The 17,286-nt window shown below is 47.8% G+C and overlaps 1 protein-coding gene and 1 pseudogene across 1 annotated transcript; both read left to right on the plus strand.

Annotated features, from left to right (window-relative positions):
* Window positions 1-7,669: 7,669 nt before the first annotated feature.
* LOC136460983 (protein FAR1-RELATED SEQUENCE 5-like) lies at window positions 7,670-10,249 on the plus strand (annotated as a pseudogene).
* Window positions 10,250-11,526: 1,277 nt separating this feature from the next.
* Window positions 11,527-12,605, plus strand: LOC136458949 (3'-5' exonuclease-like). Its single transcript, XM_066458848.1, has one exon. The coding sequence runs from the start codon at window positions 11,628-11,630 to the stop codon at window positions 12,255-12,257; it is 630 nt and encodes a 209-aa protein (XP_066314945.1). The 5' UTR covers window positions 11,527-11,627; the 3' UTR covers window positions 12,258-12,605.
* Window positions 12,606-17,286: the final 4,681 nt, after the last annotated feature.

Below are 17,286 nucleotides of genomic sequence, written 5' to 3' on the forward strand. Positions count from 1 at the left end.
CACAAAATTTATTATTTCCCTGTCTTTTAATGCACACACATTTGCTTAAATAAATCATATTTACTAATTTTAAAAGAATGCAAATTTTAGGATGTTACAGAATCTAAGGATGCATGTGTATGTTGGAGCATGTGGTAGCACATATTAGCTTAAGTATTGTGTCCTCCTTTATAGTATGGCTTTTTCTATACTTAAATTCAAAATATAAAAGAATGTAAACATCCTTTGAGTTTGAAGCCATCTACATTTGTAATTAGAGGCTCCTCCGTTTCGTGTAGCATCTTCGAACATGAATTCCTTGTTTGTCATTTCGATGAATCTCATTAGTTCTCTAATTATGTGGTCATTATCACTAAAACCCACGATTAGAATTTAATTGCACTTTCAGGATATCGAGCCATGCCAGGTTTATGGCCATTTGTCCCTATAGCTCCTCGCTCGATTCGCGCTTCACAGCCCGCTCTTGGTCGTATCTTCTGACATTTGGGCATGGTGGGCCTCAAGTCCCATCCGCATTTAGCACGCATCTTGGTTGCGTCCCTACAGCATGCCATGTTTGTCAAATATGGTTAAGGGCGTGTTTAGTTCCGAAAAATTTTGGCTTTTGGCTACTGTAGCACTTTCGTTGTTATTTGGCAAAAATTGTCCAATTATGGACTATTTAGGCTTAAAAGATTCGTCTCGCGATTTCTCGATGAACTGTGCAATTAGTTTTTTTTCATCTATATTTAGTACTCCATGCATGTGCCGTAAAATTCGATGTGACAGAGAATCTTGAAAATTTTTGGTTTTTGGGTTGGAACTGAACGGGGCCTAATTTTTACGTAATGGAAAGTTCCCAACAGTAGTGCTATACTACCTCGAAGACCGAACAAGGCAACCACACTTTTTAATGCGCAACAGTAGTAGCATTGTGTAGAGTAGGAGGCAGGACTACTTACTCTGTCAAAAAAACAATAAGAGCTGGATTCACCGGTGGAGCTACATGGTTGGGCCATGGCCCCCCCTTGCTGTTGCGTTTTATCTTAAGCATGTATAGTGCATATACTATGGAGCCCATGTCTGTTTCATCCCCCAGAGGCTCTCAAACTTCCTTTGTCCCTGCCCTACGCAACTCCACGTTTCTACTGTGACCAGGAGTCGCTGACTCATGAAAGCTCTAGTTTGATTTTGGATAATTGATAAAACCTAGCACTAACTTTTGTCATGAGTTGTGATATGAGCTAGGTTGGTGCAATCCAAGTAATTGAGCAAGATGAGGTCCATGGTGATGAAGGTGGACATGTATTGATGATGATCAAGCTCAACTTGAAAAAGAAGAAAGAGAAAAACAAAAACCAAGATGATCAAGGCAAAGGTATATGATAGGTTTTTGTTTTGCTCTCAAGACACCATAGAGGGTGTGAGTGACTTAGGATCGATAGTCGTATTATAAAGAGGGAAAATCTTTAGCTAAATGGTTTATCGAGTGCCACTAGGTGACATGACTCATGCATTGCATTTAGGAACCTAGTGTGCTAACTTTGACCCTTGTAAAATGCTTTGAAAAATGCTAACACACGTGCACACAAGTTCTACACTTTGTGGTTAGCAAGTTGGAAGCAAGTGGTTGCGGACTTAGAAATTGAAAAGGAGGAGCTGGACAACGACAGGATGCTAGGGGCCGAGTCTGGTCAATTTTAAAAGTTGGTGCAAAGTCGGTCGAAGGCGGCAAGGCGCGACCGGACGCTGGCGCTGAGTGGATCGGTGTGTCCGGTCTTATCCTGCACAGGAGGCGTTTCACGCAATCGGGCGTGCAGGGGCTGAGTCCGGTCAGCGCTGACGTATGGTGATGTCAACATCGAGAGCGCGCGCGTATGAACAGTGAGAGGACCGGACGCTGGGGCGCGTCAGGTCACCTCCGACCTGATGTGTCCGATCAAAGAAATCCGGCTCTCGATGCTCTCTAGACTTGATCTGACGCCAAGTGATCTAGAGTCTGGTCGTTTCATCTACGAGTCCGGTCATAACTTAACCCTAGGGCGCTTGTTCAGTTGACCGTTGGAGATCGACGCTTGGTATTCAAAGCGCTGACACATGGCATGACATCCACGACCGGACGCTGGCTCGGGCACGTCCGGTCATTATGCAGGGTGCCCCTCCTTGGCTCTAATGACAATATTCATTTGGGGACGTCTATAAATAGTGTTTGACCGGCTCCAAGGCAACTCTCTTGGCATTTTAACATTCCTAACATCCTTGTGAGCCTAAGCAAACACCTTACACTCATCTCCATCATTGATTCATCATCATAGTGAGATTGAGTGTGATTCCAAGTGCATCTGCTTGAGTGATTGCATATAGTGGCACTTGTGAATTGTTGTGGCTACGGATTTTTTGTTTCTCTTGGTGGTTGCCGTCACCTAGACGGTTTGGAGCAGCGGAGGAGTTTCGACACGAGTTGGTGATTATTCGTGGCCGGCTCCGGTGATTGTAAGGGGTCTTGTGCCTTTCCCGGTGGAGAGCCGAAAGATAACTCTAGTGGATTGTTCGTGTCATTGAGTTACCTCACTTATGGGTAGGTTCTTGCGGTGTCTAATTGTGTGGATGAGGTTCATGCAAGACCTCTTAGCCACCGAACCATCAAGTGTTGATCGACACAATAGGGACTAGCGTGCCGGCAAGCACGTGAACCTCGGAAGAAAAATTAGTTGTCTCTTGCCCCTTGGTATTCTTCCGATGATTGAATTGGTATTCATCTTATGATTGATTCATTCATTTACACGGCGGTATAATCACCTTACTTACTCATTTACATTCGCGTAAACCAGTTGTAACAAGCTCTCTAGTGTAGCTAGAATTGAGAGCTTGCTTTGTAGCTTAAGTTCATCTAGTGTAGCTCTTTAGTGTAGCACATTTGAGAGCTCTTGGTGAATAGCAACTTAGCTCTTTTGTGTGCCTAGTGATTATAGCAACTAGAATTGTTTGGATAGGTGGCCTACAACCCTGGTAGAGTTAGAGCAAAATTGCATTATGTCGTTTGTCATACTAATCAAATTGCTCTAATAATCTTGTATATTTTTAAATAGGTTATTTATCCCCTCTAGCTATATTATTAGTACCTTTCACTCCCCACTCCGCAAGGATCGCCGCCACCAGCCAAGCAGCTATGCCACCAGGGTCAAGCCCGCTCCCAGCCCCCACGAAGCAGCGTTCTCCCATTGTCCAATCCAATTCTTTGCTTTGCCTCTGCGTACACCGTACAGATACATCTACTGTTAAGTTGTTGTTGTTTTCTTTTTTCTTGGCTTCCAAACCGTTTGATCTGTCTAAGTGGCTGATTGAGTACTATATATTTTATTGTCAACATAGATCTGTTGTTTCTTTTTAGAGAATTTTAGATACTTTGCTATTTGATTTGTCTTGTATTTATAAGAACTAAGACTAATTTCTCCATCACTTTAGTATACTTCGGTTTAATTAGTAAATTGGCCCCTCCTACAATTTGATTCAGGCTCCGCCACTTGTGTGTTGAAGTGTATTGAAGTGGAATTAAACTAAGTTCAATTACAATCCACTCCAACACATATGGACTGAACTGAATACACACCATCCAAACAAGACCTAATATGTTTTCAAGAAATCAATTATTTACTAATATCTAGTATAATATATAATAATTTTTGAATTACAAAATTTATTTTTTATAATAAACTTCTTCAAAGATATAGATATTAGTAATATTTTTATATATCTAGTCATTTTTTTAAGTTTGAGCTAGTCAAATCTAGAATGATACTCTATCTGACCCAAAATACGTTAGATATCTTGTATGACTATTCGTATTATTCAATTTTTTGTATAAATATTATTTATTTTGTTAGGACTTCTTTTATCATTAGAGATACTTTAATAACGACTTATTTATTTTATTGTTTGCACACAAAAAATAAGACAAATGGTCAAACATGATATCTAAAAGTCAAAAACGTCATCGAGTATTCTTTAAGCGCTAACGACATGGTTAACTAAATAGTACAAAATCAAGAATTCATCATTGATGGAATGCATATTTGCCTATTTGGTTTAAATATTCAGAACAAACTCTCGGATCGGTGGAATCATGAAAACCTTTAGAAAAATGTAGGATTACATGAAAAGCAAAGGGAAAATATATAGGATTCATATTCCTATGGATTCAATTACTGTAGCACTGATTCGAGGGATTCATCTATAGGAAAAACAAAGGAAACTTTTCTTTGTGCTTGATTACGCGAAAAACCGTAGGAAAAAACATCCACTCAAACCTCGTCTTTCTTGCTTATGTTTTCCTGCCGTTGATTCAAACACCTATTCCTACAAATTCCTGTATTTTTCATTCCTGTATTTTGCATATGCATTCTGTCGGTGCGAAATATGGCCAACAAGTAAATATTTGTAGTTTTATCGTGCGTTGTGATCGGATGTGGCCTAGCACGTGATGACACAGGATTTATACTGGTTCAGGCAACAGGCCCTACGTCTAGTTTCAGTCGGTCGGTGACTATATTCCTAAGTCCAAGTGCTCGAAGTTTATTGCTGAGTTACAAACGAGTGAAGAATGAGAAGGGGGGTGTTAAAGACCCGATCAGACTCTGAACCGAGTGGTCGAGAATGACGGATGCTCAAACGTACGCTAAGTATCGGAGCGTATCAGCTGTTGAGAGCATGTAGACTATGTAGCTATCGGGCTCTTGAGCTATTGAGCTGTCGAGTCCTCGAGTCGTTCAGTCTTCGGGGGGGGGGCTTTTAAGAGAAAGCTCATCCCTTTTTATAGTTGAAGGAGATGGCCTTATAAGTCAGAGAAAAAGAGAGAGAGTGTATACGTGCGCTGCCTAGTCTTGTAGCCCACACCATCGGGTACGGGATGGTCACCATTGCCCACCTTATTGTTCATGCTCTGTTGTATCTGGCAGGCTACATAGTGTTCACCTGGTATGGTAAACGACGGCGCCCACAATACTGCTTATGCCCATACGCGTCTGGCAGGCTCTACCGTGTTCGCCTGGTACGATAAACGACGGCGCCCACAATACTATTTATACTCTGACGCGTCCGGCAGGTTCTACCGTGTTCGCCTGACATGCTCCAACGACACCGTCTTGCAGGTGCGCAGAGCATGGCAAGGTACGGTCCTCGGTATTGCGGTTGACTTGAGCGCCTTACCTTATCTGCTCCGCCTGCTCCCCAGCCCCACACCGAGCGGGCGTCCCTAGTCGATCGTTCTCAGTCGGTCCCGACCGTGTGGGTCGGGAAAGTGCAGCGAGCTAAGGTCTGACGTATTGTTGGTCGGAGAAAAGGGGGTCGGAGTTGGACTATGGTCCTACCATGGCCAGGCCTTCTGGTCGTACCTCCGATCAGATCTCCTGGCTAGAGGTGCCGATCGGGGACCGGATCGTGGTCTTGGCCTATCATTGTGTATCTGGGCCAGCCTAGACACGCGCTGTTGCTGCACTGCCGGCTGGGCCAAGTATTGCAGGGAAATAGGTCCATTGGGGACCCCAGATTTATGAACCCGACAGGAGCCCCCGAGCCCCTTTGGGACTTCTGTGAAGCCGTGAAGGGGCTATTGAGTTGGAGCCTCGGCGTTTTCCACTTTGGTTTGTTGTACTGCATAGGGTAACCGAGTAGGATTTAGGCGCCATGCCTCCATGTGGAGGACTGGCAAAAGCCGTGGAGGCGCGCAGAGTGGATACAAGCACCTAGCCACTGAGGACTGAGGAGGGGACTGGCGAAGTCCGTGGAGGCGCGCCATGCAGACATAGCGTCCAGCCCCTGAGGACGAGACTCGCTGGTAATCCGTTTTCTACCGGTTGCGCGCGAGCGCATCTGGTGGGTGTAGGCCCCGAGCCTGCGGCCGATTGGGGAGTCGGTTGGAGGTTGAACACCTTGGTACTCTTTTTTTTGGGGTTGTGAACTCTCGTGTCTCTTCCAGTCGGGGTGTTTTCCCTGTGTCTATTCTGACCGCAACCTGTGCGGTCGGCTGGATTCCCGAGTCGGGGTCGAGTGGCCCGAGCCCCCCAAGCTCCGTTGGGCTCGGCAGGGGTCGGTCGAGTTTCATGTGTCACCCCGTCCGCTGTTTCGTTGGAGCATGTATTGGGGACACCATCCTGCGGCTGGGCCAAGTATTGCAGAGAAGCGGGTCCATTAGGGACTCCGGGTTTATGAACCCGACACATTCCTATCCCATTTTTGTGTTTTTCTATTCCTATTTTTTTCAATGCTACGTTCCAAAGGGGCCTTAAAAATGAAACTATGCACATCTATAGTGTATCAATATATTGTTCATAAAATTTAAGATTTAAACATGTTTTTTTAAATGTATGAAAATATTAAATATATGGAAATGAAAAAAGGACAAAAATAGAGGCAAGGGTTAGTATTGCGCCTAGACAAAGAGCAGCTAGGATGGGATGCTGCGTGGCTGGTGACAGGAAGAACACACTGTCACTAGTAGATCGTAAGATGGGGCCAAATGCTGAGGCGAAGAAATCATGCACTCGATATATAGAGACCCTTAAATTACATTCATCATACAGTAACTTTGTAGATGTCTGCAAATAGTCTAATAACTTGTAAACTGCTCAACTAGGTACGATAACAAATTGGTGCACGTATGGTCAAACGTTGCTAGTTTGATAAAATATGCACTCACATATTAGGCACTAAGGTTAATAGCGGGTTTTCATACATGCATTATGTGTGGTGAAATTGTTTAATATGGTTTTGGCAACTAGAAGGTGGACATCACGAAACTGACGCTCCACAATGTCGATCACCTAAACTACTAGCGATGGAGCTAGCCTCATCACCGAGAAGCTAGTGTCGCTCCTCTCGAATAAGTTAGTACATGTCTACTGTTCTTGAACTTTAATCCTGTATTCTAATTATGTCAAGGTGAGTTTTTCATCCGTTGGTTTACAACATGAATTTGGTTTACAAGTATTAGTTCCTAATCTTGTAGGATTGAAACCATGGCATTCCTCTATTTTTGCAGTAACTATTTTGTTCTTGGCCAATACTATTATGAAGACTTATGCTATGGAAACCAAGGAGCTGTGCAAACTATGCAAACTCTAATCTAGACCACTGGACTATAATCCGATGGTTAGAGGTAAAGATGGGTTATTTTAGCACTTAAACCCCCCACTCATCCCATCTAGCTGGGGTGCTTTTGCAAATCACCCCAGCCTCAGCCCCAGCGCCTGTACGGTTCCCTTCCGTCTCCTCGCGATCCCCGTACGGCGCGATACAGCGCCGCGACGACGCCCGTGACAAGGCCTGGCCGCGCCGTTTCGTTTACGGCGATTGTTTATGGCGCCGCCGTCCCTCGCGTTAGTATACAGCGCGGTTGACTCGAGGAGGCAATCGAGGAGCTCGACCCAGCAGCCGCCGGCGCCAGCGCCGGAGGCCTCTGCGGACGGCAGCGGCCCGGCCTTAGCGAAGCGCGCGGTGACAGCGACCCCCAGTAGCTGCTTGTCTTTGGCTGTATATATTGATCGATCGATCAGCTGGCCGGATCGTCCACGACAGTACGTACACGTACATACGTGAACACCAGATCTTTGGCTTAATTTGCTGCCTGCCTTTCTGACAATATGTACGATCTAATCTAATAAGGTGTGCTGCACCAGGTGTGCCCGCTGCCGCCATGGAGACCGACCAGGGCGACGCAGGAGAAGGAGCAGGGCTTCCTGGCCCCCATGCGCGACCTGTGGCGTTGGAGACCGCCGCTGCCGCTGCCACCAAGTCTCAGGTCGCCGTTGATCCCGTCATCGCCGTTGATCCCGTTGTCGCCGATGATCATGCCGTCATCACGATCGACGCGGTCGACGCCGGAGTTGGAGCCCACCTTGAACAGCCAAGCACACCTAAGCCGAAACCTTCTCCGAGTTTAGTAGTAAGTTGCATAGAACATATGGTTTTTTTGTTTGCAAAGAACTAGTTTGCCTGGTCTGTTGCTCATACAATTTTATACTTGTATAGGACACAAATTGCAAAGAACATTTGAAGCCTGTAGTTGGAATGATCTTTGATACTCTCACAGATGTGGAAACATTTTACAAATCGTATGCACACGAAGTTGGTTTCTCTGTTCGTGTTGGTCAGCACAAGAAGGAAAATGATGAAATATTATTCAAGCGGTATTGTTGTTCAAGGGAAGGGTACAGACAGGAGAGCGTAAAAAAAGTTAGTGGTGAATCCGGAAAAAAAAGAAAGTCACCAAATGTGATGGAATCCAGATGTGGTTGTCAGGCACATATTGTTGTCAAGCTTGACAGTGACAAGAAGTATCGAATATATTCAATGGTTGAGGCGCACAGCCATTGTTTTGTGTCGCCAGATAAGAGGCATTTGCTACGATCCAACCGAAATGTCAGTGAGAGAGCAAAGAGTACTTTGTTCAATTGTCATAAGGCTAGCATTGGCACATCACAAGCATATCGACTTCTCCATGTCAGAGAGGGTGGGTTTGAGAATGTTGGGTGCACAAAGAGGGATTTACAAAACTATTTCAGTGACCTCAGAACAAAAATCAAGGATGCAGATGCACAAATGTTTGTGGCACAACTTGAGCAAAAGAAGGAAGTAAATCCTGCCTTCTTTTATGAGTTTATGGTGGATGAACAAAGACGACTTGTTCGTGTATTTTGGGCAGATGCTATATGCATGAAAAACTATAGTGTTTTTGGTGATGTGATTTCGGTAGATGCAACTTATACTACCAACCAGTATAACATGAAATCTGTGCCATTTACTGGAGTCAATCATCACTTGCAAAGTGTTTTCCTTGGGGCAGCATTCTTAGCAGATGAAAAGATCGATTCATATGTATGGTTGTTTAAGACCTTTCTTAAGGCCATGGGTGGAGTAGCACCTCATCTAATCACAACAGATGAAGATGCGAGCATGATGGCTGCTATTGCTCAGATTCTACCAGATACAACTCATAGATTTTGCATGTGGCATATCATGGAAAAGGTACCTGAGAAGGTCGGGCCGTCTATAAGAAATGATGAACAATTTTGGGAAAGACTAAACAAGTGTGTTTGGGGAACTGAGAATTCAGATGATTTTGTGTCACAATGGAATTCTATCATAACAGATTATGAACTCATGGAAAATGATTGGTTTTTCAATAGGTTTGCCATTCGCGAATCATGGATTCTGGTATACTTTTTGGACATACCTCTAGCAGGAATGCTTAGGACTACATCACGATCGGAGAGTGCAAATTCTTTTTTTTTAACCGTTTCATTCATAGGAAGTTGACCTTTGTTGAGTTCTGGCTAAGGTTTGACACAGCTTTGGAGTGCCAGCGCCAAGAGGAGTTGAAAGCCGACAATGCAAGTCTTCACATCACTCCTAAATTGATGACACCATGGGCCATGGAGAAGCAATGTAGAGGGATATATACACATGAAGTTTTTAGTAAATTTCAGGAACAACTCGTAGCTGCAAGAGACCATTGCATTATTCAAGGTATTTCAGAGTGTGAAGATATAAGATGTTTCACCATCAGCAGCCTAACTGGAAAAGATCGAGTTGTTCATATGAACAACTCAAACATGCTTGGTAGGTGCTCCTGTAAATTATATGAGTCATATGGCATCCCGTGTCGTCATATCATACAAGTGCTTCGAGTCGAGAAACAAAATGAGATACCTTCAATTTATATTATGAAGAGATGGGAGACAAGATGTAAAAGGTGTGTACTGTACATTTTTTTTCTATGCCTGTTTTGTTTCCTTCTGTATAGGCCAACAATCCTTCTGTTTTGTTTTACAGGGAACTATTCTTTGATGAGGAAGGTAACCTACTAGATGAAAAGCCTAAGGATCCCATGGAGGTGGCAATGCGGAAAAAGATTTCAGAATCACGCAACAAGTTTGAAGATCTTATCCAAATGGCCAAGAACTCAGAACAAGGGATAGACTTTTTATATTCTAGTTTATCCAACCTAGTAGAACCTCTCCAACAAATCACGCCTGCTATGAGAGTTGATAAACATGAGGAATATGAAACTTTCCTGGGTAATAAAATTCCAAATGAAGTCGATATACATCCACCAAATGATATCAAGTCAAAAGGGAGATGCAAAAGAATTAAGAAGGGCAAGGAGAAGAAGGCTGGAAGTGGAGGTCAGGGTAAAAATAAATGGAAATGTCGAAAATGTAATCAAGTTGCAGATCATGATGCACGCAATTGCCCAAACAATGTTGTTGGCTGATATTTTTTTACACTTGGAATGTTGTTGGCTGTCCGACAACACAGAGTTTGTTACCTTTAGTTTGTTTTTTTTAATTCGGAAGAATCTATGTTTGATTGATCAGTACCATTGTCGAAGTAAATGTGCAATTCTGAGAATTATTTGTAATTAATTATTGTCCATGTGCTACTGCTAGTTCATTTTGCAAGCTCGTGTGTGCAATTGTTGATCGCCGTGGACGTGCATGCTACTGTGTGCATGCTCCTGTTGTTTGGTTGCGGCACCAGGTGACTTGTGTTTGGCTTGCGTATATGCATGTCAGGTTGTCAGGATGGGGAGGAAAAATGCAGTCATGTCAAGTCTGAATTGTTATCTTATTACATTGCAACTGTACGCTCTGATTAACTACGAACACATAACAACAAAACAAGAACAATAATACTACTAGTCTAGTACCGCCACATGAACACAAAAGTGAGAAGTTTCGTTCATCCAATGTCACGAATCAAAATCCTCATCCCTGTCGTCGCCCCTCCATATCAAATTCTCTCCATTCTTGATCCTCCTCATCCTGGCCATCATCTCGTCAATGGTGATGTCGAACGCGTCCCTCATCTTCCCCTCGATCCTCACCCTTGCGTCCCTGTACAGCAACCACGGCAAGGCCATCGCGGCCGGCGCCGTGGCGCCTCTCGTGGGCCTCCTCCTATCCGGCTAGCCGGTGGGCCTCCCCAGCGATCCTCCTCCTGACTGGGACGACGACCTCCCCAGCGGGCGTGCAGGACGTGCTGGCTGCGGCCGGGCCTCGACGCGGGCGTCGTCGCGGCGCTGTATCACGCCGTACGGGGATCGCGAGGAGACAGAAGGGAACCGTACAGACGCTGGGGCTGGGGTGATTTGCAAAATCTTGGATTAGATGGGATGAGTGGGGGGGTTTAAGTGCTAAAATAACCCACCTTTACCTCTAACCATCGGATTAGAGTCCAGTGGTCTAGATTAGAGTTTGCATAGTTTGCACAGCTCCTTGATTTCCATAGCATACGCTGCCTACTATTATCGTACAAGTTTGCGTTTTCACCAAATGGTGATCAACAATTTGTTGCCGGATGCTGAAGTGACAACATATGGTATTGATGGGATTATGACCATGGTTTATCGTTCGGCCGCTGCAGCGCTGCTCGGTAGCCATCGTACAGAAACGTTAGGCTCACAACGGTCACAAGCAGCAGCCGCGGCAGCACGGCCTTAAAGCCAGCACACGGGAACCGCTCCCATTCTAGTGCACGATCTTCGTTTCGTCTTCAACACCAGTACACTACCACTCGGTCCAAAAACCCAACGCAGATAAGAGAGAGAGAGAGAGAGAGAGAGAGAGAGAGAGAGAGCGAGCACCAGCGAGATGGCGACCGAGATTCAGGGATACTGCTCCGACGACGACACCTACGTGGTGTCGTTCGACGAGGACTGCTTCGACGCAACGCTCACCAAATCCGGCGGCGAGGTGGAGTCGTGGCTGGAGGAGACGTACCGCATCCACCGCCGCTGCCGCCATATGCTCATTGTCGGCCTCGATGTGGAGTGGCGCCCCGCCTCCGTGCCGGGCCCCGTCGCCGTGCTGCAGATCTGCGTCGACCGGCGCTGCCTCGTCTTCCAGATCCTCCGCGCCGACTACGTCCCCGACGCGCTGTCCGACTTCCTGGCTGATCGCCGGTTCACCTTCGTCGGTGTCGGGATCCGCGACGACGCAGCCAAGCTGCGGGACGGGTACGGGCTGGAGGTGCCGCGCGCGGTGGACCTGCGCGCCCTCGCCGCCGACACGCTCGGGAAGCCCCACCTCCGCCGCGCGGGGCTGCAGGCGCTAGTGCGGGAGGTGCTGGGCGTGCAGATGGAGAAGCCGCACCACGTCCGCGTCAGCGCCTGGGACAAGCGCAAGCTGTCGATGGACCAGTTCAAGTACGCCTGTGCCGACGCGTTCGCGTCCATGAAGGTCGGCGAGGAGCTCTACACCTGCCACTGCGACGACGAGTGATGATGATATCGTGTCGTGCCTTTAATTATGGCGTGGCTTGTTAAATTTCTGCTCTAGTAGTAGTTAACTAGTTATTGCCTACTATGTGTTGATCGTACTGTTTGTTGCTTGGACTATTGGTTGGGACCTGAACTTAAATGGTTATCGAGTCCAACCGTCGTTTTATTCGGGTTGTAAGACGGTCTCGAACAAGGTACGTGGCAACTAAATCCAAAATAGATAATAAAAGATCTAAAATCAATTTATTTTCGGTTGTCTGAGAGAGGCACAGTTTAAATATGGGCATCCTCTCTCCTAGAAACCTATTTGTAGAAATAACTTTCTTTTAGGTCTTTGTTGGAGAATATGTCGAATATGTATTGAATCTTTTGCCTGTAGCGCTATCAAAGAACAAATAAGTCCTTAATTTTAGGTGTTGTAATTTTAGGTGTTGTAGTTGGAGATGGCCTTATTTGTCGTAGTACGGTGCATTCTGTAGCTGCTCGATGATCGGCGTCTCAAATGTTTGCCGCCTGCTTCTGGGGTTTTCTGATGATCTGATCAATCGCCAAGCCGGCTGAGCCATTGCGTTCCGCCTCCAGCTCTTCCTGGTCCAGCCCTTCCACCCGCAGCGCAGAGCAGCCGAGCACCTGCAGCCTGGGGTGCGCGTGCTAACCAAAACCACGGGAGCAGGTGAACATTTTGGGCCCGTTGCGGACTGGCGGTCGCCGGAGGAGACCGTGATCGCGTCACTGTCGCTGACGACTGGCCCGGGCTGTTCGCGTCACAGCGTGAGCTGCTGTGCTTTGCGTGCTGGATAGTGGAGAGCGTGAACGATTTGATTGCGCGGCTGACCGGCTGTACCACCTCGAAGACCGGATTTCTCTGCGGAGACTGAGTACTAACTCCATAAAAAAGAACGTGTTTTCAACGAATCAATGAATTATTACCAAATGTACATAAAGAAATCTATTTTTTCATCTTATTTTTTAAATCAAAACAGTGTTTCGGTTTGTTTTTTCAGCGAAACGAACGGGGTCAACTAATATCTATATAATACATAATATGTATCCTGACTGAATCGTAAATTTTATTATTATAATAAACATATTTAAAGATATAAATATTGATAATATTTTTATTTATCTTATCATTCTAGAAGAAATTTGATTTAGTCGAACCTAGGATGATATTCTTTTTATGATAGAGGATCCGGTGCTTAATGACATGGTTAAACTATTTGGTGGAATCGTGAAAACCCGTTAAGGAAAATACTAAGAAGTTTTCGAAAAACCTCCGAAACTATGCACATGCATAGTGTATCTATAAAATTTGAGATTCAAAATTTAGAAATATATAGATTAGAAGACAAAAGACAAAAAAAAAGAGGCAAGGGTTAGCTTGCGGCGACATTGAATCTAGCGTATGGGCTATGGCTAGACAATAACAGCTTGGATGGGTAGCGGGGGATGTTGTGTGGCCAGTGAGATGAAGAACACACTGTCACCAGTGAATCATAAGACGGGGACCAAATACTGAGGCCAAGAAATCATGCACTCCGTATATGCAGCTTGTTCGTTTGTTGGTTTTAGTCGGGGCTTATCAGTCAGCTAACAGTGTTTTTCTCTTACAACAAACCAGTACCAACCGGACTTATCAGCTCAAAAACCAACCAGCGAATAGGCCGATGGACCCTTATTGTAATAATTATACAATCTTAGATCTATTTTCTCCATCTTCAACAACAAGTATGCTCATAGGTATTACCACGGCCGTCTATTTTCATTACAACAAGTTGGTGATCGATATCTGTAGAGGACCGTAGAACCTTTTTTTTTTGCGGTTTTTTGTCACCTATTAACCAACTATCGCCCTATTCGTTTGGGCTGGTTTGGCTTATAAGCCATGGCTGAAAGTATTGTTGGCTGGTTTTGGTGTGAGAGAAAAATACTGTTCGTTGACTGATAAGCCATAGCTTATAAGTCAAATATGACTAAGCGAACAGGTTGTATATAAGATCAATTGTGTAAGTTATCTACAACGATAATAATTCTACGAGGATGTCCGTCCCAAACTTGCGTCCGGATGCGGCCCCGTGACTCCCACTCCTTATCTCATCCCGTGACCCACCCCACTCCCCCGCGCCCACTCGTTGCCGCTCCGCGCCGCCTACTCTCCGGGCCTGCTAGCATCGCCGGGACAGACGCCGCGCGCCATGCCTAGCTCGCTACGCGATAGAACGAGTACGATATACGCCATGTTCGCTTGGCTTAAAAACCGTATTTTTTAGGTAATGAACAGTATTTTTCTCTCACAACAAAACAGCCAACAATATTTTCAGCCATAACTTATCAGCAAGCCTATAACCATGTGTCGGTGTTTCGGACCGGGGGGTCCTCAGCCAACTAGTGAATTTGTTCTGCGTGCTCCCGATTCCGGATGGTGATGCAAAGAGACACAAGGTTTATACTGGTTCAGGCAATCGGTGCCCTACGTCCAGTCTGAGGGATAGAACTTGTATTCCTCGCACCGAAGTGCTCGTAGCAGGGGGTTACAAGCTAAGGGAGAGAGGGAACTTGTCCCAGGTCTCGGCAGGGTGTCGTGGGGCCGTCTGAGACGTTGCTCTCATGCGGCTGGAGGGTGTGCCTGTGTGTGTGTTATCCGGGGCGTCTCCCCCTCTAAGTGGCCCAAGTCCTCTCCTTTTATAGTTGAAGGGGGGACAAGGGCAGTACATGTATTACTATGCGGCGTCGTGCCAACAGGAACGGTATGTCCAAACCCTGTGGCCTGTTCCTGTGGCGGCGTGGTTGTCGGAGTGGCCCATCCTTGGAGTACCGGGGCGGCGTGGTCGTCCCATCAGATCCTGTGCGTCGTGGGAGCCCCAGGAATTCCTCGGAGTGGACGTGACGGCGACCATAAGCCGCTGGAGACGGACTATGCACGAGGCCGAAACTTGGTCGGGGCCGAGGCTGGTACTTCGATGGGGGGTCTCGGCAGGCGCGGACCCCAATGTTGCTGAGGCCCTGATGTACAGCGCCGAGGCTTTGGCGTACAGCGCCGAGGCTTTGGCGTACAGCGCCGAGGCCTTGAACGGGCGGCTGATCGTGGACACAGTGGTAGGACACAGTGGCCAGTAACCCCCGCCATACCCTGTCTCAGGCGCTGATCGTGGTCACAATGGCAGGACACAGTGGCCGGTAATCCTCGCCGTGCCCTGCCCCGGTCGGTATGGTGCTGATGCGACTTCGGGTCGCGTCGGTCTTTTTGTGACGTTGAGCCGCTGTCCGGCTGAGATCACGGGGGTGGTTGGAAGCATTAATGGGACGTGACCTGCTATCGGGAGGGTCGGCCGAGGCAGGGGGCGACGGACCGCGGGCGAGCCGGCCTCGAGCGACACGGAGAATGGGGCCTCGCGCGATACGGAGAATGCGCCTCCTGCCGAGGCCTTCTGTGGGGAGCCTCGGGCGAGGCGGAGATGGTGTTCCCTGCCGAGGCTTCTGTCTCGGGGCTCGAGGCGAGGAGGAGGACCCAGTGGGCCTGGTCGCGACGGGGAGGGGCCCGCGACTTACCTTTTTGCTTTTATCATCATTATTTTTTAGATGGGACTTAGGCAACCCATTTGATGTTTTGCTTGGGGTACCCCATTCTGAGGTACCCGACAGTAGCCCCCGAGCCTCGGGGGGAGTGCGTGCACTCCCCCTGAGGGTTGGCCGAAGCTTGGTTCATACCTGCCCCGTAGGAATTGGGGTTTGTTTTTTGAGGTTCTGGTGGGTGCGCGCGAGCGCACCCGCCGGGTGTAGCCCCCGAGCCCCTGGGGGAGTGGAGTTACTCCTCCAGGGGCTTTCTTCATTTCCGTGTCTTTGAACGAGTAGTTCTTATTGCATTTGCCAAGCCCCCAAGCGCAAGTTCGGGTTGCGGGGGTCTAGGCGAGGCTGCAGGGAGGCCTCTAGCCTCTCCGCGGAGCGAGAGGTTCGTCAGGGGTTCCCCCGACTTTTTATGCGACCCTCGCGCTTCCCTTTCGCTCGGAAGGAGGGGTGGAACGTGCCTCGCTACCCTCGATGGGCACGAGCGGTGGCACTTCCGGTGAGCTGTTAGCGGATAGTCCGAGTGGAGGCCCGAGCCCCGTTCGCTGGGGGACGGCTAGTGGTCCAGGGACGCACTCCAAGAGTACCAGGGGGTTTCTCTAGTGGGTGCCGAGGCCGTTCGCGGGCCTCGGTGGATTGGCGCCTCCCTACGGTGGGATCCCATTCGGATACTTCCCCGCCGGTCTCGGACACGACTTAGGACGCCCCGAGCGGCCGTTCGCTCGGGTCTGGGCCATTCGTAGGCTCGCCCCGATGTCGTCCCTGACTCTGTTGCCCTGGGGCGGCTGTCGAAACCTTTTGGAGGCCCAGCCTTCGAACCCCTGGACCGTAACGGGCTCGGCGCCCTTTTATCGTGTTTGTAGCGAAACCTCTAGCGCGGTTTTGGACTGTTTGCCTTTGTCTTGGGTGTTCTGGCCCTTTCATCTGGTCTTCACATGTCCTTTTCGTTCGGACGGAGGGTTAGTTTGCCGAGCCCATTCTGGTCTCGGCAAGGTTGCAGGAAGAGCCCCTAGCCTCTACGTGAGAGGGCCATCGGGAGTTCTCCTGACTTTTTATGCGCCCCTCGCGCGTGAGGGTTTGTTTGCCGAGGCCCCTTTGGGCGCGAGCCCGGGTCGTGAGGTCTCGGCATATTTGCAAGAGGAGCCCCCTAGCCTCTGCATAGGGCGAGAAGGCCGTCAGGGGTTCCCCTGACTTTTTATGCGACCCTCGCGCTTCCTTTTAGCTCAGAAGGAGGGGTGGAACGTGCCTCGCTACCCTCAATGGGCACAAGCGGTGGCACTTCCGGTGAGCTGTTATCGGGTAGTCCGAGTGGAGGTCCGAACCCCGTTCGTTAGGGGACGGCTAGCGGTCCAGAGACACACTCCAAGAGTACCAGAGGATTTCTCTAGTGGGTGCCGAGGCCGTTCGTTGGGCCTCGGTGGCTCGGTGCCTCCCTACGATGGGATCCCATTCGGATACTTTCCTGC

The sequence above is a fragment of the Miscanthus floridulus genome, chromosome 6 (genome assembly GCF_019320115.1).
Source record: "Miscanthus floridulus cultivar M001 chromosome 6, ASM1932011v1, whole genome shotgun sequence".
Taxonomy (NCBI): Eukaryota; Viridiplantae; Streptophyta; class Magnoliopsida; order Poales; family Poaceae; genus Miscanthus; species Miscanthus floridulus.

Coding starts and splice junctions, on each gene's coding strand:
- LOC136458949 (XM_066458848.1), top strand. CDS start 11,628: ATGGCGACCGAGATTCAGGGATACTGCTCCGACGACGACACCTACGTG.